Raw genomic sequence first — 25,281 nt, 5'->3', positions numbered from 1 at the left:
TTTTTCTTAGCACTGAATAGCCAACACAGCTAACAGGAGCAAAAAGCTCTAATAATGTGCCTTTCTTACTAAAAGCAGTAGACAGGATTCAGACATAGCAGATCTGTCAAGTAAAGAGTTACTTTTTTCCTGGTTGTTGTACTAAAACTGACACTGTTTTAGATGACATAGTACAAATTCAACAAAAAGCACATTCACTTTTGCATGGCATCTTCCCTCAAGACCTGATGAGCTCCCTTCTCTTTCCTGAGCCCTAATTGGGATTTCTACAAATTATAGGACAGTTAATGAATCTTTGAAAAAAAATGAACTGAAAAAATCTATTAAACAGTTAAAACAACAGCACTAAACAAAACACACTCTCGCATCACTTAAAAGTCCTGAATGTAGTCTACTTCTTCCCAAGTGATTGAGTCTTTGTTTTTATCATAGTTTAGTCAGTTGATATATTTTGATTGTCACACAATATTTTTTTTCTTTTTCAGGCCCTCCAGTTAATGTCACATGTAACATATTTATAAACAGCTTTGGATCTATTGCAGAGACAACCATGGTAAGGCACTTTACCTCAGAAAACATTTAAAATGCAACTTAAAGTAACTCAAAGAACTGAACAACAAGTTAGGTCTTATTTTAGTTTGGAACTAAACTGAGGAGGAAATCATTTTTGTTATGGTTAAAATCAATAAATAGAATATTTAACTTAATAGTTGGTTTATCTGGGAAAAAATCCATCGTTTTACTGATACCAGGCTGAAGAATGCACTGGTGAGGGCCAACAGTGATGCTTTTCATATCTTCTGTGATAGTTGTACTGAAATTTCATGTGATTTTTTTTTAACTTTTGAATTAAAAAGTTTGTTCTATGGCATTTTACCTTTCTAATAACACAATTTATGGATCTAGTAGATTTGTTAGTTATATGCTATTGTTCCATTTTATATAACAGATGGGGCAATACATTTTACATGATGAATGTCTTTATTTTCAGTAAAGTATTATTTATTATAAATGAAATGTAGCACTAATGTATAGATTACATTAAAGAAAATCAACTATTAAGACTCCAGTCCACCAGAAAAATATTCATAGCTGCCTGAACACTGAAAGCCTTAGAAGGCTATGGAGGCTGGTGATACAGTAAACTGATCTTTCAGGTAGAAAGCTACCTTAATGTGGTGGTTTCTGATGGGAAATTGGGAGCACTTTCTATGAATGTGCATCCTATGCAGATTGAAGAGGTTTCAAGGGCCAGCAGCCAAAGAGACTTATTTGGGTTGAACAGGGGGACAATACAGTGCTTAATTTGTAATGAAAGAGGTGGTGGAGGGTTTCAAGCAATTTTTTTTACTTTAATAACTGACATGGCAAGCCCAGAGGTGCCAGGGCTATAAACTGCCAAATCTAGAGGTGTCAGGGCTCAACCCTGGCACAAATTAAGCATTACGATTATTTAATCTTTAGCTGCTGTGGAGAAGTACTTAGGCATAACTCTCTTTAGCAGCTCAGAGGGTGAATTTGGGGGAAGCCATGGGACAGGTAGGCTTATGTCTAGTAAGCAAGCAAACTATACATATTAATTGGCTAACCTCCCTGCGAAAGGAGATGTTCAGCAGACTGCAGCTGCTACTATATACAATAGTAGTCATGAATTAGGAGTGGGAAGGACAAATCCACTCTTCAAGAACTTTGTGACTTTGTCCTCACCCATAACTATTTCACATTTGGGGACAATGTATACCTTCAAATCAGCGGCACTGCGATGGGTACCCGCATGGCCCCACAGTATGCCAACATTTTTATGGCTGACTTAGAACAACGCTTCCTCAGCTCTCGTCCCCTAATGCCCCTACTCTACTTGCGCTACATTGATGACATCTTCATCATCTGGACCCATGGAAAAGAAGCTCTTGAGGAATTCCACCATGATTTCAACAATTTCCATCCCACCATCAACCTCAGCCTGGACCAGTCCACACAAGAGATCCACTTCCTGGACACTATGGTGCTAAGAAGCGATGGTCACATAAACACCACCCTATATCAGAAACCTACTGACCGCTATTCCTACCTACATGCCTCTAGCTTTCATCCAGATCATACCACACGATCCATTGTCTACAGCCAAGCTCTACGATATTACCGCATTTGCTCCAACCCCTCAGACAGAGACAAAAACCTACAAGATCTCTATCATGCATTCTTACAACTACAATACCCACCTGCTGAAGGGAAGAAACAGATTGACAGAGCCAGAAGAGTACCCAGAAGTCACCTACTACAGGACAGGCCCAACAAACAGAATGCCACTAGCCATCACCTTCAGCCCCCAACTAAAACCTCTCCAACGCATCATCAAGGATCTACAACCTATCCTGAAGGACGATCCATCACTCTCACAGATCTTGGGAGACAGCCCAGTCCTTGCTTACAGACAGCCCCCCAACCTGAAGCAAATACTCACCAGCAACCACACACCACACAACAGAACCACTAACCCAGGAACCTATCCTTGCAACAAAGCCCGTTGCCAACTCTGTCCACATATCTATTCAGGGGACACCATCATAGGGCCTAATCACATCAGCCACACTATCAGAGGCTCATTCACCTGCACATCTACCAATGTGATATATGCCATCATGTGCCAGCAATGCCCCTCTCCTATGTACATTGGTCAAACTGGACAGTCTCTACGTAAAAGAATAAATGGACACAAATCAGACGTCAAGAATTATAACATTCAAAAACCAGTCGGAGAACACTTCAGTCTCTCCGGTCACTCGATTACAGACCTGAGGGTGGCTATCCTTCAACAAAAAAGCTTCAAAAACAGACTCCAACGAGAGACTGCTGAATTGGAATTAATTTGCAAACTGGATACAATTAACTTAGGCTTGAATAGAGACTGGGAATGGATGAGTTATTACACAAAGTAAAACTATTTCCCCGTGTTATTTCTCCCCCCCACCTCATCCCCCACTGTTCCTCAGATGTTCTTGTTAACTGCTGGAAATAGCCTACCTTGCTTGTCACCATGAAAGGTTTTCCTCCTCCCCCCCCCCCGCTGCTGGTGATGGCTCATCTTAAGTGATCACTCTCCTTACAGTGTGTATGATAAAACCCATTGTTTCATGTTCTCTGTGTATGTGTATATAAATCTCCCCACTGTATTTTCTACCAAATGCATCCGACGAAGTGAGCTGTAGCTCACGAAAGCTTATGCTCAAATAAATTTGTTAGTCTCTAAGGTGCCACAAGTACTCCTTTTCTTTCTTCAAGAGCTGTTTGCTTGGGCTTTCCAGAGGAAATGAGAATTTAGCCATTAAATTTCAATGAAATTTGGCTTCCAAAAGGGTTTTACCTAAAAGAAAAATGTGAGGAAAGAATGAAAATAACTTTGGAAGTCACACTAAGTGCTTTCCCATTTCTTTCATTTATGTATGTATCATATTACAAACACTGACAGCCATTTAGAGGCTATCAAACATTTCTAGGATATTTACACCTGTTAATGAACTTGACATCTTTCGTGTTGTCGTATACACAGAAATGCTTTTATTTAATTTCAGTTCAGAGAGCAGGATGGTCTATTGTACTGATTGCAGACCTGGGGGCCAAAACCGTGTGCATTTAATCTCAGCTTGGTCACTGATTTGCTATGTGGCCTTGCCAAGTCTATTTCATTCTCTGTGCCTGACTTTTCACATTTGTAGAATGAGGTACAGATGTAGCAGAGGTACAGATTGATTGATGTTTTTAAAGCCCTTTTGAAAAGATAGAACACTATGTAATTTCCAATGCAGTTACACACATTCTAATATAATTACAAACATATACTGCTTTTGATCCATGGACCGAAACACCACTGATAGCTATGGCAATTCTATGAGTAGACTGAGTGCAGTATGTGGACTTTAGACAAGCCAACTTTTATCCAGAAAATAGCACTAAATAAATAGCACTAGGGCCAGATTTATGCCCTAAGAAAGAGTGTTCGCAAAGCACACAATCCCTGGATAGGGTGTGTTTAGGCAAGGGGCGGACCATTACTTCTCCTACCCATAGTGTGCTGGCAGGGTGGTGGGGAGAGGAACTGGCTACACCACTTTACAGGTAGCAAGTGATACTGCCTCTATAAGCCTCACTGTGCCCAGAAGGCATCAGGGCCCCAATCCAGCAAGATACATAAGCATGTGCCTATTTTTAAGAATGGGATCAGGGCTTCTATCGGCATAAGATCTCCTCCTCAGCATTTGGCTTCTGAAAGTGTTCCCTGCTCACTGTGCTCCCCTGGCTCTCGAAAGCCAAAATTGAATCTTAAATGAAAACATGGTCAGATTTGTTTCACATACCTTGGACTTGTAATTCCCATTTTAACCATTTCATCTCCATTATTAAGTTACTTTCACATTGTAAAAGTTTATAGTCTCCTACCAAAGAAGATGATGATACATTTTGCTCTGTTACCACCTTGGAAAGAGGTTAGTTAAAATAATTAAAACCTACAAATAATATTTAACCTTAGCTCTAATGATCTTTGAAAGATAGCTTCTAGATAGGAAAATAGTGATCTGTACAATTTGTTCCTAGGTACAATGAGTGCCAATAAATAATACACTTAACATGGTATGGCATAAATAGACCAGAGTCACATACGTTATAAATATAGGAAATTCCAAAGCATTGTCAGCATCATGGTATAGTATTTATTAACTTTTTTAGTAATGCCATCTGCAAACATGTTAAGGATGCACAAAAAACTGCAACCTAGATTACATAGCAACTGCTGATACTCCATAATATTGGTAATTTGTTTGTAACTTATGCACTGATGCTGCTCAGAGAAGACTTTTACTTATGGTCAGTAGATGCTGAACTCTGTTGGAATGAAATCAGTCATTTTAAAATATGAGCACTCACACGTGACTTTATTTGTGACCTGTGATGATGAACTGTGATGACGAACAGCTCTTGAAAACTAGGACAGTGTTTATACCTTAATGTTACAATAGTAACATCTGGCATTTTATTACAAACTGGATTTTTTTTTATGGAACTGTGTTGAATAGGAGTCATCTCACAGTATTTTACTACAATATTTGTTGTTTGTTCTGTCCAAGTTATATGAAACACATCTGACCAGTTACCTTCTTCTTGGTATTTATTTTAAATCACGATGTATACAGACAATTTAGAAGCGAGTAACCACAATGTCCAAAATTTTATTCAAGTATTTCTTTCCAATCTTTACATAAAGACTTTTAAGAGAAAAATTAAATACAAATTAGGGAAGTCATTAATTGATATCTGAAAGCTTCTCTGGAAATGTAAACCTCTAAATGTATATTAATCTAATGGATTTGTTTTAAAAGATATTTGCCTATGTTTACAGGAATTATTTTAGCAATGTGCCTATAATCTATACTGTATCAATATACTGGAAATCTATATTGTATCTATATGTTGTGGTTTTTAAGGTGATCAAAATCTTTGAGCTCCCTCTGCTGGCGTGGCTATGTATAACAAGAGACAACTGGCTTAATTCAGGGGTGATGTCTTAGAAACCAGAAGTCTATTTCCATATTACTTATATGAATTTTTACACTATCACTTCCATTGATTTCATTGAGGTTATATTAGATTTACCCAGGTGTGAAATGAATATCCAGCTTCTTTACACTCAGGTAGGTTCTGCAAGACCAGTGGATCCCCTTGGACTGATATGCAAGGGAATCTAAGGAGCCAGAAGGTGTAAATGAAAGAACTGGGTATGAGTTAAAGTGGGCTACCTTGTTACACCTCCAGTTAGTTGCTTTGACTTTACACTCATATCTCATGCTCCCTTAGAATGCGAGTTAAAGTCATGTGGACTCACATTCCTGGTCATTTCAGTCTCAGCGAGCCAAAATGAAAGGTTATTTTTAAAGGAGGGAGTGTACATTATATGTAGGTAAGAAGGCATGAGTCTAACTGAGTCTAAGGAAGCCTAAGTTGGTGTAACGTACATTGGTTTAACAGAGATCTAAATTATACCAATTGGAATTCACTCTAGACAGACTTTTTCAGACTTGTATATGAATATGGTCAAATATTGCCATTTGTTTATTGTTTGTGCATTGGGCCCAGTCCTGGTACCAGACTCATAGAACTATACTGACTTATACCAGCTGAGGATTTAGTCCCTGACATATATTACTCATCAAGACTCCCATCAATAAGAGCTTTGCCTGGGTAGGGAAGGAATGAGAAATGAGTAAGGACTTCCAAATTTGGCCCATTGTTTGATTAAAAATAAACAAACAAACAAACATGGCCCCACCATTTGTATTCCTTATTGTGTGATCCAGGAATTTTAAAAGCAAAGCAATGATAGCAATAGGCAAAAATATTTCAAAATAAAAATATTCTTTCTAGATTTAGAAGCACAACATACTATAAGCATTTAATAATTCAATCCCATTAATTTACCTAATTATCTAAACTCCTCATGATTGTAAATTACATTGAATTAAATCAATTTCATTTGATTAAATTAAGAGCAGGTGTTTGTTCTTAAAATAGTAGCATGTCTTCAGTAGTATTCTGCAGTTCTGGCCATTGTGCCTTTATAGGTTTGTGCAACTCTGAGACTTAAATATGACTTAAAGGCTTGATCTTGCATGGTTCTGAGCACTGTAGCCCTCATTTAACAAAGCACTTAAGCACATGTTTAATTTCACGAATGCAATGAGTCAATGGACTGTCCATATGCTTAACTTAAAACATATACGTAAGTGGTTTGCTGGCTTAAGGCCAGAGTGCTCAGAATCTTGCAGGATTGAGTGCTGGGAGGCTAAAAAGTTTTAGTACAGTTTGATTTAGTCATTGGCAACAACTCTTAAAAGATAAGGGAGTGTCCATACCATCCATAGTGTCCATACTATCCCTGTTCATACACAAAGTTTCTCACGATAGCATGATATGGTACTGTGTAAATGCAGGCCAAAATATATCAAGATACTTTTAAAGAGATGTAACACAATTTAATGTACAGCAATAAGCAGTGCCCAGCTAAAAATTAAATATGATTATTCAGTTTCAGTTTAAAGAATGAGGGTGGCCTCATTGTTGACATTTCTGGTTTTGAGTTTCAGAAAAGGAATGTGCTAAGTGGATGAAGCAAAGACTAGCAAATATGGTGTAGTTGGTTATAGGGAAGAAAAATCAGCATCAACGAATCTCATTTAGCACTTGAGACTATGATTGACCAAAAAGGAGAGAGAGTTTTCACCAAATTTCTTGAAGGATTTTAAAGGTCAAGAAGAGCACATTGATATTAGCACAGAAATAAACTAAAAATATTTCTAAGTGAACTAACTATACATGTGCTAAGAGTGCATTGACACACTCTTGGAAAGAGGTCTAATGGCAAATGCCATCAAGGCAGCTAATTATCCTTAAAGAATCTCTCTCTTGCTTATTCCTGCCAAACTTCTGGTCATGGGTATTTCTTGAGTCTGGCTGCAAATAGGAATGCAGTCAGACTATGGGTAGGAATTGGGTGAGCTGCCTTTTTTGCTGCTAGCAGTACCTTCCGTTAAAGCCTGACATATTATATAGACAAAAGCAAGATGTGCTTTTCACCCACACTAAAAAAAATTGTGTACCGTGTTTTTTGACCAGTCAACATTAGGTCATCTCTTATCCACTTCTTTGGTTTAATCAGCCTGACTGTCTTATAGCTGAGCATATCTATTTCTGCCATGGGATTGTCTTAAAACAGAGTGCTTGAAGGAAATATTCCCTTATATGTATGTAATAATACTCGTGGTAGGTTTCCCAGATTTTCGGTACAATAGAGTCTGTTTAGTTGGTAACCACTAGTGTCTGTGAAATGTGTCTTCCTTTGGCGGAAACATGTACAACATTAGACCTAACAGATCCCTTAATTTGTCAGTGTTTACAGTGAATAATGCAGAATAGTCTAGTTCACACTTTTTAGGTCACAATTCCCATAACTTGAAATACAGGTCACCTTCCAGATTCAACATGCTATAGAAATGCCTTTCCTGCTCTCTGATAATTAAATCTTTCCCTTCTAGAAGGACAAATAGAAACATCACTTCTGCAATCTACAGTTGGATCTTGTACTAGGTTTGAAATTTGTGCTATTTATCTTTCCGTATTCTGTATCATGATCCTGCTTTTGCAGTCCTTAGCCTAGGACACTGAGTCAGATGCAGACAAAGGTCTTTCAAATTCTACTGGGCCAGCAGCTGCTTAGTTTGTTACATGAACAGATTAATCTGTGCAAATCCTCTTGCTGAACCTGCATTCTAATCTGCCAGTTTCATTTTATCTTCCTTTTCCATACAAGACATATCACACACACTTCACATATATAAGGAAAAAGTATTTAAAAATGCACTCACATTCTACTTCAAAAAATGTGCACATTAAGATATCACAACAATGGGTGTTGATCTAATTTGCAATCAGATTAGGGCACTCTTTTTAATTTGTTGTTTTTTAAAGGATGAAATATGAAACATTCTTTTCATCTAGTAAAGTTGATCTGTGAGGTTTCTAGTAAAGATATGGAAAAATTTGTAATTAGGGGTTTTCCCAAAAATGTTACCTTCACTACCATAGTAGTTGCAACACTGAGAGCTAATATATAGTATTTGTATTCTACACTGGGGTTTACATTTTTAATTCATAGAATCTCAGGGTTGGAAGGGACCTCAGGAGGTCATCTAGTCCAACCCCCTGCTCAAAGCAGGACCAATCCCCAATTTTTGCCCCAGATCCCTAAATGGCCCCCTCAAGGATTGGCGTTTAGCAGGCCAATGTTCAAACCACTGAGCTATCCCTTGAAAGAATCAAACCATTTGACTATATCTTCTTTTTTACATCCTAATAATTTTTATTTTTTCCATCAGATAAGGATTTCAGAGATCATTTATACATCCTTCAGATTATTAGTGCATCTGTGCTGTTCTCAGAATTTATGAGTAGAGTAATATGTTTCTTTCACAAGGTACCAATGTTAAAGACCAACTCCGCACTAAAATATGTTCTGAAATAGTTCCCTCTCTTTAGCAGCAAACATATTTTAGATCATCTTTGAGTTTATCATTGGTACAGTTGCAAACTGATCTCCAGAGATGTGATCTGCTGAAAACTATTTGCTTGGAAAAGCTTACAGAATCCCTGCTCTTTTCCACTTGCATTCAGCAGTGAAAGCAAGCTGGAAAAAAAACTGCACTTTTCTCATTTGTCCAACCTCCACCTAACTAGCATTTTTACTTCTTCATTTTTGTCTTATGGGATTAGTTACTTTCCCAATTTCTTCCTCTGATTTATTCAAACCCTGATTTAGCCAAATATTTCATATGGGCTCAAATATTCTAGAGGTTCTATCTAAGAACTTAATCCTGTAAAGTGTTTAGGACCCTCAACTCCCATTAACTGTAGTGGGAATAGTGGGTAGGCTAGCATCTCCTTAGGTCTAAGTGCCTTTTCAAGGGGTTAGGCCTTAAGAAAAAAGAAATGTTGAGCCCATAAGAATAAAAAGGGCACACATTTTTCTAATGCACAAGTTCTCAGTTTCTGCATTCATTAAATTGGAGAACATAATAGCTTTAAAGAATAGAAGGGAGAAAGCTTGAGCATCAATAATGTTTTTATAAATTCTGAGTTTTTCTAACTCCACGTACAACTAGATAAAGGTCCATGTCTGTTTTCCTGGTTGCCCTCAACTTAGATTTGTACTTAAGTTAATGAAGAATAATGCTATAATGCTCAAGCTAGGGGAGAATAATGATACACAGATGATATCATTGATATCTAAAAAAGCCAAGCTAGAAAGTGAAATAGATATAGCAAACAAGTCATATGCCTTCTCTGTGAATTGTTTTTTTTATTTCACCTGTAGGATTTAGAGATCTAGAGCAGTAAATGTGTGTTTTCCATTATTAATTAGCATTAAAGAAGAAAGGTGGCCAGTGGTTAGGTGCCCTAACCTAGCACTTGAGTCCCTGCTGTGCCCCAGGCTTCCTGCATGATTTTAGGCAACTCATTTAGCCTCTTTGTGCCTCAGTTCTCCATCTGTGAAATTGGGCTATAGGACTTCCTTGCCTCACAGGGGTGCTGTGAGGCTAAATACATTAGAGATCGTGAAACAGCCAGGTACAACAGCGATGGATGCCATATAAGTAACTGAGACAGATGTTACTGAGAAGTACAAAAACATAACATGGTCTTATCCCAGGATTAAATATATCCACCTCTACTGTAAAAAAATATTTTTCATGTTGCACTAGGACCTTTCTATAATGTTACGTGGTTATACCTTTTGGTTTATCCTGTGCATATCACATTCTGTGATTTGTTGTAATCAGTGCACAACAGACTAATTCAGTGTATTATCTTGTTTTTGTCTAGCAACTATTTTTATTCTAATATAGATTTATAGTTCTTATTGTACCAAACTGTCCAAACATTCTTTTAATTTATTAATACAATGATACCAGTGTCAAAATTATGTATGTAAAAATGAAAGCCAAAGGAAATGAGTTTTCAGATGTCTTTAGCGTAGCTGTCTTTGTGAGTGTATTTAGCTAATGGGTTTTAATCTCATCTTGATGTATGGTGATTTTTGCCCTTAACTCCTATTAGCGTTAATAGACATTAAACCCATAAATCTCCTCCATCCAGATAAGAATATACCTTTTGGCTTTCATTTTTGCATGAACCTACAATTTACCGAAACTCCATTAACACAAAAAGCTACAGTATTTTAGAGCAATGTTAAAGGTGAATCTAAAAATAAGAAAAGGAAGGACATTCAGAGACCGTTTCTCTTTCCTTGTGCATGTATGGTGGAAGAGCTTATCAGTGCCTACACTACATCGCAATGAGTAGGTATAGAGTGGTCTCTCTGAATTCCCCTCTTCTGATCAGTTTGATTTACCTTAAAATCCAAGTTAAATTTAAAAATAAAGTTATGTCTTCAATGTACTCTGTTTTGTTTGTTAATTTTTGTCTTTTGGATATTCAGTTTCAGTAGCCAGACTGTGTGGAAAAAGATGTATAATTTTAGATAAGCTCTGCTTATAATACTTCATGTCAATACATTTTAAAACTTTTGTTTATAATGAGCCCCATACCAAGAAAAAGTAAACATGTTTTTATTTATAGCCATTATAAAAAAGAAAAGTAACAAATCTTATACAAGACCTAGTTAAAATTTATTCTCTTTTATTTTTTCTTTTCAAAGGGAAATTCTCAGTGTGTTCATAAATGTGATTGTTATGGCTTCAGTAAGAGGCATTATGGACCTTTCTGTGAAGTTTTAAAGCTGTATAAGAGCTACTATGATCTGTGTATGTCTTTCAAGCTGCTCCAAATTGTATCAATTCTTAGCACACACTGAAAATCCTTGAAGTCTTTGGTATGGATAATATTTAATCCACAAATGTATCAGAATATAGGAAATATGTGTTTTGATTGATTCTGAGCAGACCCTAGGAAGTACAAGAATGGACCAGCATGCGAAAGTTAAATGAGCACTACCTACACTTCATAACTTTGAGGTGAACCCTTGGTTTCATTCCCAAAAACTATTCACCCTCGCTGATGCCCCACTCTTCTCACCTCTCCCCACAACTGGGGAATACCCTAATCCATTTGGTAGATGTGCAGGTGGTTGCTTCTCCCACATGTGACGCAAATAGGTGAGTAGGTGGATAGGGGCAAGGAAAACAGCTTCAGTGGAGTTTTCTAAAAGCTTTCTAAGGGTGCAGTCAAAGGTTTCTGAGTGTAGTAAATCAGGCATTTCCCATCTTCCTCAACTCCTACTACTTTTCTCTCTCTGTACTATCTCTAACCCCACACTTGGCTTGTTGTCCTGTTTGGCTATATTATGTGATAAATATATTCTTGTCAGCCTAGAACAATTTGTCTTACATATGAATTATTAACCTTAAAAAAAGGAAATAACATTGGTAATACTGCCAACACAATAATAAGTTTAACACTAGTGGTTGTTACAATGATACTGTGAATACTTCAGGGGCTTGTATTGCTTGAGCCAAATATTCTAGTGGAAAACACTGAAGAGCACACTCAGGCGTTGTTTGTCTGGTAATAAATAGTAAAAAGTTTGCAGTAAACTTTTAGTAAAAAGTAGCCTCTTGATTTAAAAGAATTGTGGAAAATGCTCATTCATCTGCGTTTTTTTCTGCACCATATTAATGATATTGCAGCAATATGTGACTTGGGGGGAGAGCGGGGAGAATCAATTTTGTGTATGGGGGTGGTGAGAACCAGTATATACTTTGTACTGTTTCTTAGTTACCTTATTTCAACTATAAAATTACATTTTTTTTAAAAAAAATTGCTCTTTGTAGGAGAGCAAATGATCCTGTGTTTATTTCCATGCTTATAAAAAAATAGTCTTTACACTGTTTGTAAATCTATTGACTTGTGGCTTAAAATGTAACTTTATAGTAACATATGAAAATTGATTTATTGACACAACCAGATTAGTTATGGCCTGTATTGCTGTTTAATGGTCTGCGGTGGGCTACCACTTGTGGGATCTAGATTCAAGACATAATCTTTCTCAACTGAGTTAGCAGGGGTTGGAGTGTTCAGCTGTTGGAAAGGAAAAAGCGCCTGACATCCCTATGAGCTTTTCAGGGTGAATGTTGATGGCTTCCAATGCTGCATCCAGGCCCTGGTAGTCGGATGGGATAAAGAGTCACTATAAATAAGGTGTAAGGCCAAGATGCTAAGACACTACAGTAATGGGGGCCATCCAAGAACCCAGACAGACAGACAGATATATACACTGTCTTTTGAAGGTTTGTGTTGAATAGGGTATTACCTACGTGACTTTCATTGTCTTTTATTAGAATTGCCTGGATAAAACACAGACGTATTTTGGGGGGGCTAACATTAGTTTCATATTTTTGTTTTTTCATCTGCTGTCTAAATATTAATTTTAAGAAGGTACAGAAGTACAAATCCAAGTTGCCTGAAAGATCAGACAATAGAATTTATACCTTAACATTCCCATTTCATTTTATAGAACATTACCTCAATTTTACAATGCTGCCTATATTGTGGCTGATAAAGCTTCTCAACTTGGTAGACATCTTGGTGATCGATAGGTGAAAAGTGATACATGTTAAGTATTGTTATTCTCTGTCATCTGACAAAATTTCAAGTCTGAAAGACTGCCATATTAGACAGGGTGTAGTTTGTATACTAAGGCCAGCTTGCAAGTGGTACTTGCATTGGTGAGCATGGGCTTGAAAGAAACCTACGCCTTCCCCCACTCCCGACTCCTCCCTTCATAATGGGATTTTAGTGTAATCCCACTGCACTGGGAGTTATGAACACAAAACTTCCATTAACAACAAGAGTTATGTTCACACTGTGATAAAAATATATTCCCCAGACATCCAAGGAAAGTGTTTGCCACATCCATTATTACTATTACACAATACTTTCTGATTATACAGCTGATAAAAATATCTGTCCTAGGCTTTAGGCTTCATCCTTGACAGATATTTTTAATACCATGCTTGTAAATAATACATCCAGAAACTTATTTATGGCTATAGCAGAATTTAACTAAACAAGAAAAACACAAAGGAAATAGTCCTATTTCCATGAAAGGAACAGAAAAATGGAAGCAGGAATGGAATGGAACCAACCAAAAAGGAGCCCCATCTATTCTGGGTAAGGTTTGTAAGAGAGGCAACAATACTTAGGATCAGTGCTAATGAAGGCAGGTGATAGAGCTAGTAATACCGGAATGTGGACATAACCATTTATTTAATCACCTGTGCTTTGTAATTGAGCACAATTATATCCTTGACCTTACAGGTGAAATTTTCAAAGCACTCAGTGTTGGCCTGATTCTGCTTCCAATTAAGTCAATAATAAAACTCACATTGACTTCAATAGGAGCGGAGATAGACCATCACTAAATGCTTTGGAAATCACATCCTACTCGGATAATCAACAGTTACAAAATATTAAAGCAAAATTTAATTTATATTTGAAAAAAAATTGGTGAAATAAAAGAAAACCCTTGATTCAAATATGAATGCTACAATATTTATTAGTTCTGCCTCTGAATTATGAAATATTAAGCCATGAATCTGTCCTGTAAAATGCATAAATACAGGCAGAATGTTTGATATGACACATTGAATATGTCTTTATTCCACAATTCTAGCAAATATAGTCTCTCTTTCTGAAGGAAATATTAAAAAAAAAAAAAAAAGAGTACCTGTCCACGCATTAGGGTGGTTTTTTTTAAAAAATTGTTTCTAAAATCTAAGACAATTCATAGAGGAAAAAACATTACTAAATTACAAATAATGTTTTAAAGAGATACAGGTTAAATTACAGCAACATTTTTAGAACATTGTAATACACTTTTTTTATGAATTCAAAGTTAAGGTTAAAGTTGAAGAACAAACAATTGAAAGTTAGAATGCCACACAACCTTAATCTGACTCTAAAAGAAAAGGAGTACTTGTGGCATCTTAGAGACTAAACACATTTATTAGCGCATAAGCTTTCGTGAGCTACAGCTCACTTCATCGAAATGCATCCGATGAAGTGAGCTGTAGCTCACCAAAGCTTATGCTCTAATAAATTTGTGAGTCTCTAAGGTGCCACAAGTACTCCTTTTCTTTTTGTGAATACAGACTAACACGGCTGCTACTCTGAAACCTGTCATTAATCTGACTCTGTGTCAATGCCTATCCCCTGAATAAACACCAACAATCCCCATCTTTGGCTACACAGGGTTAGTCACGTTTCAGAGTACCGGCCATGTTAGTCAGTCTTTTTAAAATAAGAGCGGGGAGTTAAATATGGTGCGTAGTCAGGACCTGAGAGTAAAACATTTATTTCAGGAAAGAATTCGTACATGAAACCAACATTCCATTAAAAGTTACATTCCCTGTACAGGTTTCAGAGTAGCAGCCGTGTTAGTCTGTATTCGCAAAAAGAAAAGGAGGACTTGTGGCACCTGAGAGACTAACACATTTATTAGAGCATAAGCTTTCGTGAGCTACAGCTCACTTCATCGGATGCATTTGGTGGAAAAAACAGTTTTTTCCACCAAATGCATCCGATGAAGTGAACTGTAGCTCACGAAAGCTTATGCTCTAATAAATGTGTTAGTCTCTCAGGTGCCACAAGTCCTCCTTTTCATTCCCTGTACACTTTAGTCAGCCCAGGAAACTTCAGCACGGTACTATGAAAGGCAGGGAAAGCAGTCTGTAGAAAAACTCGACTAAAGATAATAGGCTATCTATAATTACCATCTTAATGGTTGATATTGTGATTGAATAAATATCTGATCAGCGGCAGCCTGGACTCTTTTTTGTGCTTTTATCACACCCCTCCGAGATCAGAGAATGAAGCGCATGAGAGCTCTATAATTGGAAACCAAGGAGGAGACCTGCATCTCGGGTCTAAGATTCTCTGACCAGGCAGCTAAGACGCAATGTAGTCATCTGATGTGACGGAAAGTGGTAGGTAGAGGTTGAGAGATAAATGCTGTGAGAACTTTAAGCCGAAGATGATGAATGTATTACTGGAGTACGATTCAACCAGGGGTGAAAGTGAGTCGGTCGGGGCCGAACCCGCACCGGCCCACGCCCAGCCCACATTAAAGCGTTGTCGCGGCCGCGCTTCAACGTCCCTGCCCCTTTTGCCTCCCCTGTCAGCGGCTCTGCCGGTAGGGTCCGTACCGGCCGGGCCACCGACGGGGGGGGGGGGGCAGCGACGTTCAAGCGCAGCCGCGGCAAAGGACCGTCCTTCAAGTGCTGCCGCGGCTGCGCTTGAACGTCGCTGCCTCCCCCCCCCGTCAGCGGCCCTGCTGGTAGGGTCTGGCCCAGCGGCGCCGGCGAAGGGGGCAGGGACATTAAAGCGCTTTAAGGATGGTCCTTTGCCGCCGCGGCGCTTTAATGTGGCTGTGCCCCCCCCCCCGCCCCCAGTCGCGGGAGCCGCGGCAAAGGACCCTGCCGCGCTTTAACGTTCCTGCCCCTTTTGCCCCCCCCCCCCGCTGCTGACGGGCGGGGAGGGGGACAAAGGGAGCAACTACCCTGGGGCCAGCGATTTAAAAGGGCCCGGGGCTCCGGATACCGCCGCTGCTACGACAGCAGCGGTGTCCGGAGTCCCGGGACCTTTACACGAACACGGGAGCCCTGGGCAGCGCAGGCCAGCCGGCCTGGAAGGGGGCTGCTGACCCCCCCAGCCCTGCCCCTGCCCCCCAAGGCCCCGCCCCAGAAAGTGGCCTCGGTTACTTTCACCCCTGGATTCCACTAACACTCACTGTACTGCCCTCCTTCCAACTCAAGAGGAGTAATACGAGTTGCCATTGCTTGATGTTTCCAACGGTAAGTAGTCGTGTTTTGTGCCAAGCTAGATTGATTCATGGTGACGAGACAGTATTGGTGGGTGAACACGGTTTTGTGTCAGGGCCCAACTTCCGTAGATTAAAAAAAGCTAAGGAATAGAAACAACATGTGTCATAGAAGTGAAGCTGCGACAGAGAGCCGTGTAAGGGCACTGCCTTGTGGCATGACAGGGTCCTGCAGGTTCACTGCTCTCAGGTCCCTCATAGCCCTCTGTAGCCCTTGTAAGAAGTTATTCCAAGGCCAGAATAGTTTGAGATTTTCCCCTTCAGAGGATCTCACTTTTTAAGTCTCTTACAGCTAGTCAGACTACTCCTTCACCAAAGTCAACTCTTCCTTTGCTTGGATTCAGGGATCCCACTGCACCCCTGTAGGAGTCGCACATCGTTTTCTACACCTTGGGTCAGAATCCCACAGCCTTCATTCTAGGTTCCAAATTGATAATTCAGGCCAGTTGTAGCACTCAGCTTCAGCTGTGTCCTTTCCCCTAGACTGGACAAAGTCAGCAGGCTGAAAAGGAACCCTCCTTCTCTCCTGACCTCTTAACTTCTCTGTAGGCTTCTCTTTTATCTCCAGGCCAGTTACCCTTTGACACAAGCATTTTGGAAAAGAAGTTACCAAACTCCAGAGCTGTCAGTGGTAGAGATCAATCAATCTCTCAGTCCCAGGCAGTGAGCTGAAGTTCTCTGGAAAGCTGCATCCTGCCAGCAGGAAGACCACTAGTGCTGAAAATCATCAACTCAGCACAATTGGTACAGGCAGGCCAACCATGCAGTGTTCTCTTGATTAGGGAGAAATGCTTATAAACCGTGAGCTCTTTTTCTCTATACCCAATCTCTAAGCATAACACTGTATGCTGAATATGCCATTGGTTATAGTCAAACATTGCACAACAAGCTGATTCACAGAATCACTCTCAGTCAGGTCAGTCTCCTAAAAATGCCTAATGAATGAAGCAGTTCTCTTAGGAACCCTTCCTCATTCACTTGATTATGGAAATTTATTTAAGAAACAGCAAATCCCACAGCTATGAAAGGCTTGCCTGGGTTTAAATACTTGCACAGAGAGTTTCTGTTGTTTAAGGGCCTGATCCAAAGCCCATTGAAGTCACTGGGTCCAGCCCTAAATGTTCACACATGAAAGGGAAAACTAAGGAAACTCCATCCATTTACTTAGAATAATTAGATTACCTGAAGTGCAGTATGGGTCACTGAACAAGTGCAAAATGGAAAGGTGCTTGTTATACCAAGCCTAATCAGTCACGGAGCAGCCTGTCTAATTACACTAATCAAAGCAGCACTAAAAAGCATGTCACATTTCATATTTTTCAGAGACCAAGTTAGTACTATTAGAAATTTTAGCCAGTAAGAACAAAATCCATGAATGTATTTTGTGACATACCAGCTTCTCAGGTATAGTAGTAAAGAATCTTTCTTTACATCAGTCTTTATCTTTTCAGTTCCCACATTGTACCTCTCTTGCATCTAGTATGATAAAGACAAAATACCCTTTGACTCGATACAGAACTCATCTTTATCTTTGTTGTTGTAAAGTAATAGATTAGTATTACATTAATTAGCTCAAGCTCTAATTAACCATGAAAGTATGCACACTGCAAAAAGGGAACTCTGGTTAAAAATTGTGAGATAAGCTTAGATTTAATTGTTCTTTTTTTCCCCCCACAGAAAAATACATTTTACTGCACTCATCCAAAGACTTAATTTCCCTAAGAAATAGCCAGTCATTTGCTTTATATTTCATTCTGTATTTTCATTCACTATAATTGTCATTCATTTCCACAATATTACATCAAAATGAGAGAGAGAGAGAGAGAGAGAATTGCTGAGGGGTGTTGACAAGTAGCCTATTGTGATCCTCCTGTTTGAGCAAATGATATTAAAATTAGAAGGGTCACAGGATTTTGAAGATGAAGTTCAAGGAGCTAAAGTTGTTTTTGAAAGAAAGAGAAACCACACCAGCCAAAGTTTACCTAATTCTTGTATGCAACCAGTAAAAGTAATACAAAAAGACAAAAGGAACAGGATAGACTAAACACTTTAAAGGGTGGTACTGTGAGGGAGATGATAGCTTTGTGGATATTCGAGGCACACCGTGGAATAGAAAGCTATATAAAGAAGCTGAATTTATCCATTTTTGTAGGTTATTTTTAGTTAGGAGGGAGAGAGAATGCTCTTGAGGGCAATATGTCAGAATTTTGGTCATATTTGAAGCCAGGAATTAAAAAGCTTCAGACCCCAAATAAAAAGCTAATGTTATCAACAGCTATCAGCAATGCCTGAAAGGAAAAAAAATACACTCATGTCTGAAATGCTGACAAATGAACTTGAAAATGTATATTTATAAGAGAAATGAGGCTTTTGGGTGGGAGGCAAAGTACTACTACAAACAAAGCTGCTGAGTTTTGTACATGTATATAAGCTGTTACAATCCTGATGAGTCCCACCCTCCTGCTAGACACTTAGGCTGCTTTCCTGAACCCAATACTTGGGTCTCACATGGTCTTGGCTTGCTGTAGCTAGTCAGAGTTTAGGCACTCTCTCTCCAGCCTCAAACCTCTAAGTATGCACACAGATGCAGACACCTAGCTTGGCTGTGGTGTCCCTGCAATCCATCCCTCAGGTGAACAGATTTCCCCCACCACAAGATCCTGTGTTGGGTCACCAACCACCTGAAGTCCAGAATGAAAAAAAAAAAATCATTTCTTGCAGGTTAGCCACCCTGTTTGGAATATCCAGTGTATTGGCAGAGCAATGTCACTCAGCGTTAACAACTTTTTGATTATCCTGTAGCAGCTTCCAGAGAAGATGTGTGATACGAGACATTGTCCATGTCAGCAAATGGCTGATTCAATACACAGAGGACCAGTGATACAGAGGTCATAAAATCAATCAGAATTCGTAAGTTTTACATAGACATATTTCCCACACTGTCACATAAGCATAGTTGGCAGAAGAGGAGAATGAATTCATGGCTTGAGATTACTGAGTTATCAGCTTTATTCATAACACAGAAAACAATGTATACCGTTGTCCTATCCTGTGATATCATTCAAATAAGCTAATGCACGGTAATGCTAGGCCATTAGCTTTTAAACAGAAATCCCCATTAAACAAATAGCACAATATGACACTAAAATATTATTTCAGTATTATATAGTGGGAGCTAAATCCTCAAGAACTTACTAAAGCAAAGACTTCCTTGGGCAGCTGCATTGCTTCCTGGAGCTCTGGGGAATGGAGGTAGTGAAGAGGCCACACACATCTGAAAAGGTTCAGCATCTGCCCAATATGTTGGAAAGCATACTGGGGAGTCATTGCCAACCCCTGCCAGGCTACTGTGGAGAAGCTAAGCAGGGGTGCTAGCCTCAGACATCTTCAGGTTGAGAGAGCAGACAACACTTCTTGCCCCCCCACTGCATTTTTGAGTGAGTCATGGTTTTTGAACTCTTCACAGAACCTAGTTTGCCTATCATGTGTGCATGTAAACATATCAGGGTGGGAATTCAATTTGTAATTAACAAGCCACCCACACAAATGCATGGACTCCCCCTTTTCATCTTGACACAGACTCCCTTTTCCCCTTTTAATCTTTGATTAATATCCTTTCCTTCTCTGACCCCACAGGGCCAGGCAGACTTGCTCCTACTGCTTTCTAGTCCCACAAATAGCTCAGAGACATGCAGTTGATTTACATTTTTTTTTCTGCCATCTTTACAGTCTATACAACCTCATACTGTCTGTAACATGTAACCATCAACTCCAGAGATAAGAGACAGAGCACAGCTCTGACTCTTCTACTCATCCTCTTTCTCCTTTTCTTCTTTCCTGTGTCTTTTGTAGCACTTGGGCTAATGAGTTAATTTGCCTTTTAACTCTCTCCAGCCCACCCCAGTCTATCACCAGATTAGCACTCCCATAGTCAGGTGTGCTCTGGGTTGAGTAATTGGAGTTGCAGTGATTGATGAACTGATTTAGCTGCTGTTGCCCACTACTCTGTCAAACCCCATTTCTCCTCCGGCAGGCATTCTCCAATAGTTTTCTGCACTTCTGCTCCCCTTCACCTGCAATATAATGCCCCAATACACCCTCTCCGAGGACAATTTCCAGCCCATTATGTTGTCATTGTCTCATTGTCCGTGAGTTGGTTCAACCACTGCATGAACTGGGATGTCCTAGTCTCATTCCTCCCTGTCTCCTCCTCAGCAGGTTCTGTTAGTATCTTACTGATAAGCAGACTAGTGTCAAGATAAACCTTTTATTATAAACAAGAAATACGTACAGAAATGAGGTACAAAACTTGCATTACTCTGTATAGCTGCAGCCTGTGACTGCCCTGTCTTGGGCTTTTTTTCCTGCCCCAGCAGGAAGAGTGTCACAGGAAACCAAAGACTGCATAAAGAGTGTACAGGGAGAGGACTTACTCTATAGCATATCTTCTCTTTTTGGATCCCTTTACTGAACTAAAATACTATTGCATTAAACTAACAAACTGCAATAACTGACTTAACTCTTCCGGTTGCTTAAACACAACCCTACCATTTCTCAAGCAGTCCCTTAGGGAACTTCAGCAATCTTCCCAATCTGTGATACTGTACACCTTCTTTCCGCAAGTCTTTGTGTGTAACAGATAATTCAGTCTCGTGGTCAATAATAGGGTCCATTTGTGAATTGTTTTCATCTGTTTCTCTGCTCTCACACCACTTGTCTCAACCAAATTGTCAGGTATCTTAAGCAGATTCTTACAATTCATTTGTAAGATTTTGCCTTTATCTATGTTCTCTGAATATAAGACAGGTGATTTCTTTGATCCCTGTAGCTTTGACTGGCCAGTGCCCATCTTGCCAAATTCTCACCAAGTCTTTGTTTATTAACTGTGGAAGAGGTCTTGCTGTTTTATTGTAATATTTGTCTGATTGTACTTTTCCTGTCTTTTCCTCACTATCACAGATTCCTTAGTTATCCTTTTGTTTTTGTCCTGTATCTGGTAATTGAATATTTATACATCTGTTGTAGAGGGGCTCAGCAGGTGACTTTCCACATTGCAGCAGCGTAGCTCAATATTGAGTAGTATTAAATATGAATCTTCTCTTGTATCCATTGTTTGGTTTTTTTTTGGACAAGTTCTAAGTTCTTTACTATGGTATTCTATATTCAGCTAATCCATATCTGGGACTATATGTCTCCTTATGAAAGTCATATATTTTAACAAAGTCCAGGAATTCTCTATTCTTGAACTGTAGTCCATTGTCATTTGTTACTGTTTGTGGAATTCCATGATGTGCAAATACAGATTTAAGTGTTACTGCTCTGGTATCTTCAAGCGTGACTACCTCTGGGAAATTGGTAAAGAAGTCCATCAGAACCAGGTATTATGTCTTCCCAGGCTGGCCAAATCACTTCCAACCTTGTCCTGTGGAATTACAAATCGTTTGTGTGGTTTCATTGATTCTTTCTGCCCGGAATCTCTGAACTTCTGACATGTTCCAGCCCTGTTCACCATTTCTTCGATCTCTGTCTTCATCTGTGGCCATCTCTCTTGCTCTTACTTTTTATTTAGTCATTCACGAGTGCCTTTCATTTACTCATTCCAATATTTTCCTTCTCATCAGGAAACAAAGATCTGTTCCCTTCAAGAACACTCTGGAGATCACTGGTAGATTATTTTTTACAGTTGGGATATTGAGATGGAGTGTTGATTTTTTTCCTCCTTTACTTATTGCTAATATCAAGCTTGCAGCATCTCATCTTTATCTGTTTCTATCTCTCATTCAGCCCCTATGACTGGGTATATAGCATGATACTTTTATCATGTTTACAAGTATGTTTACTGCTTGTTCCAGATCATAAGGCTGTGTATTGGCAAGTGGATTACATGCTCTTGAGAGTGTGTCTGCCATTACGAAGTGGTGCCTAGTAGACATCTGTTATTTTCAAAAGTAGTTGCTGTGTCATTGGTGGTGCTTCTCCAGGTGCCTTTTTGTGTACTGCAAGCAGCAGTTTGTGATAAGTTTTGGTTTTGAAGCTACAATCATAGAGAAAGTAATGAAATGTTGTACATCCATATGCCAGACCCAGTTTCTCTTTTTCAGTTTGTGCATACATCTTTCTGTGGCTGTCATAGCCCTAGATGCATATGATACTGGCAACCAATGTGTTCCATGTAACAGTACTGCTCACAGCCCTCCTTTCAAAGAATCTGGGGAGACTTCGATATCTTTCAGAGAGCCAAAAAATTGGAGCACTAGAGTGGATGTCAAAATATGCTTTAAATCCTTTATCTCCTTCATGCTCTGGCATCCATGCCCATTCAGTGCCTTTGTGCAGGAAATGTCTTAGGTGAATTGTACAAGTTGTATAGCTAGGTATGAATTTGCTGATGTAATTCAACATGTCTAGCAGTCTTTGAAATCCGTTTGTATCCTCGGGTCTTAACATTCAGTACTGCCTGAATCTTTGATTCATTGAGCAAGATTTTTTTTAGGTCAGTCTCTCTGCCATCTATGTTATTTCTGTTTTTTGAAATTGACATTGTTCTTGCTCAATTTAAGGTTATTAGCTCTTGCAATCTCCAGTACTCTTCTCGGTCATTCCTAATATTCAGTGGCAGTGCTGCCCCAAATTATGTCATTAGTGTACACTTTTGCTCCCACTAGACTCTCTAACATCTGGCTCACTGTACAGTGGAATACTTCTGAAGCTACACATATTCAGAAGGGCAGTCTTAAGAAGATGTATCTTCCAAATGGTATTTTGAAACTGCCAATCTTGGAGCTATTAGAGTCCAAAGGGATCAACCAAAATCCTGCCACTGTATCTAATTTGCTGAAGAATTTGGCTCCAGTCATTTCAGACATGAGTTCACTTCTTATGGGCAAGTGGAAGGGTTTCTTTTCATGTTTTTGGTCAGCTCTTTAGGATCCATACACAGTGGTGGTCTCCCTGCTTTTTTCTCTACAGTTACTAGGAGTGAACCCAACCTGTTGGTTCTTCTATTCTCCTAATGATAACATTTGCTGTCATGTTTTCCAGCTCTTCTCGCTCCTTTCTTAAGACTTGTAGAGCTTTTCATGTAGCCTGTACTACAGATTCTTATCTTCTCTTAACCATATCTTGTATATTACTGGAAGTACCCATTTTCTGTGACTACAGCTTCATACGTCTGGTTCTTTGTCTTTCTCTCTCTCTATGGCATGCATCCTCTTAATGAGACTAAGCACTTCACATGTATGTAGGTATTGCTTGCCTCTGTATACCACCACAAACTCTTTATCATTTTCCCATTGCATTTAAGTGTCAGTGTGTACTATCCCACCACTGGAACTGTTCCTCTAGTATAGTCTTTCAGACACATTTGATTCTTCCACTTTTATGTGCTCCTTGCAGCTCTCTATTTCAGTATATGTAATTAATTTACTTGTCTCCCCAGAGTCTATGTTGTATGTCATATAGGTGCCATTTGTGCACATTTTAATTAGCTAATCTTTTGAGTTTTCAGCCTTCTCTATTATTGTGCTTAGGAATAGCTCTTCCTCTTCACTTGTGGAATCCCTTCCTCCACTTAATACCTATATTTCCTTGCCTTTTCTGCACATTTTAATGTAATGGTTTGGTTTATTTCAGTTTCTACATACTTGCCCAGGTAAAAGGCATTTCCTATATTCATGCTGGTTGCTACATCACTGGGATCATTTCCAGCTTTCCATGTTTCTGTCTTTGAACAATTTAATATTTGTGAACTTTTTGTTTGCTATTTTAGCTATAGTAATCACAGTCATGACCTTTTGTGCATTTCTCTCAGCTTTTTAGTGGAGTTTCTCTTTGTTCTGCTGCTTGGCACATACATATCGCCCTTTCTAGTGTCAGGCTCATACTCCGGAGTAACCATTCACACGCTTTTTAATTTTTACATGCCAGGATGATCTGGTCTTCAGTGAAAGAGTCTCTTTAAATATTCCATATTCACAGGACTGATTTTTAATTTTAAATTGGTGACAAACTTCCCTTTCATTCTGTGTTCTGAACATCTCTCCCTCATAAATAATCTTTTCACTAAGGACACAAAGATCCCCAACCATTTCCATTATTTCTGCAAGCTTCCTCATTCCTCTCCCCACCACATTGTATACATCTAGGGCTTCTGTGCCTGCCACATTAAGAACAGAGCAATCTTTTCCTCATCCTCCTCCAGTTTATTTGCCCCTGTGGTTTTCATATACCATTCAAAGGTTTGAAAGGTTTCCAGGCACATTAAACATTTTTCCCTGATTCTCAGGACAGTTAGGGGAGTTACTTGCAGTTGCACAGGCTCTGTGGCAGCCATTACAATGTTATCTTTCTCAACATGGCTTCCAGCACTCTGTGCCTTCTATTGCTGGTCCCATTTAGTATCATACTGATGAGCAGAGACCTGTGTCAAGATAAAGCTGTTATAACAAACAGGAACTATGTACAGACATGAGGTAAAAAGACTTTCTGCTGCTCTGTGTAGCTGCAGCCTGTGACTGCCCTGTCTGGGCTGCTGTGTTTCATTCTGCTGGTGGCTCAGAGACCCAAAGACTGCATCTACAGTATACAGGAAATGTGGTTGTCTTTATGTTTCCTGGAGGACTTACTCTATTGCCCAGGTTCCCTCAATCACTTCTCCCTTACAGGCCCCCATGGAGTCCAGCCCTCCACACCTGAATCTGCAGAGGAAGCTGCTCTACTAATGTCAGGGTAGGGGCCTGGCCTGCACAGATTGCTCCTGTCCATGCTTTGCCCATGGGCTCCTACATCAGTTAATTCCTTTGCTGCAGTGTAACAGGTGTGTGGCTGGCGAGGCCACTGCT

The 25,281-nt window shown here is 39.3% G+C and overlaps 1 protein-coding gene across 2 annotated transcripts in view; it reads left to right on the top strand.

Moving 5' to 3' along the window:
• Positions 1 to 25,281, top strand: part of GLRA3 (glycine receptor alpha 3) — a 146,340-nt gene that overhangs the window by 39,328 nt on the left and 81,731 nt on the right. For both annotated transcript variants that reach the window (XM_038400909.2, XM_038400908.2), the window contains exon 3: positions 486 to 553. In XM_038400909.2, coding sequence (XP_038256837.1) covers positions 486 to 553 — 68 coding nt within the window. The remainder of the gene's footprint in view (positions 1 to 485; positions 554 to 25,281) is intronic.

This window comes from Dermochelys coriacea, chromosome 4 (genome assembly GCF_009764565.3).
Source record: "Dermochelys coriacea isolate rDerCor1 chromosome 4, rDerCor1.pri.v4, whole genome shotgun sequence".
NCBI classification, from domain to species: Eukaryota; Metazoa; Chordata; order Testudines; family Dermochelyidae; genus Dermochelys; species Dermochelys coriacea.
The sequence above is the reverse complement of the archived record's forward strand: the minus strand, read 5'-3'. Positions and strand labels throughout refer to the sequence as shown.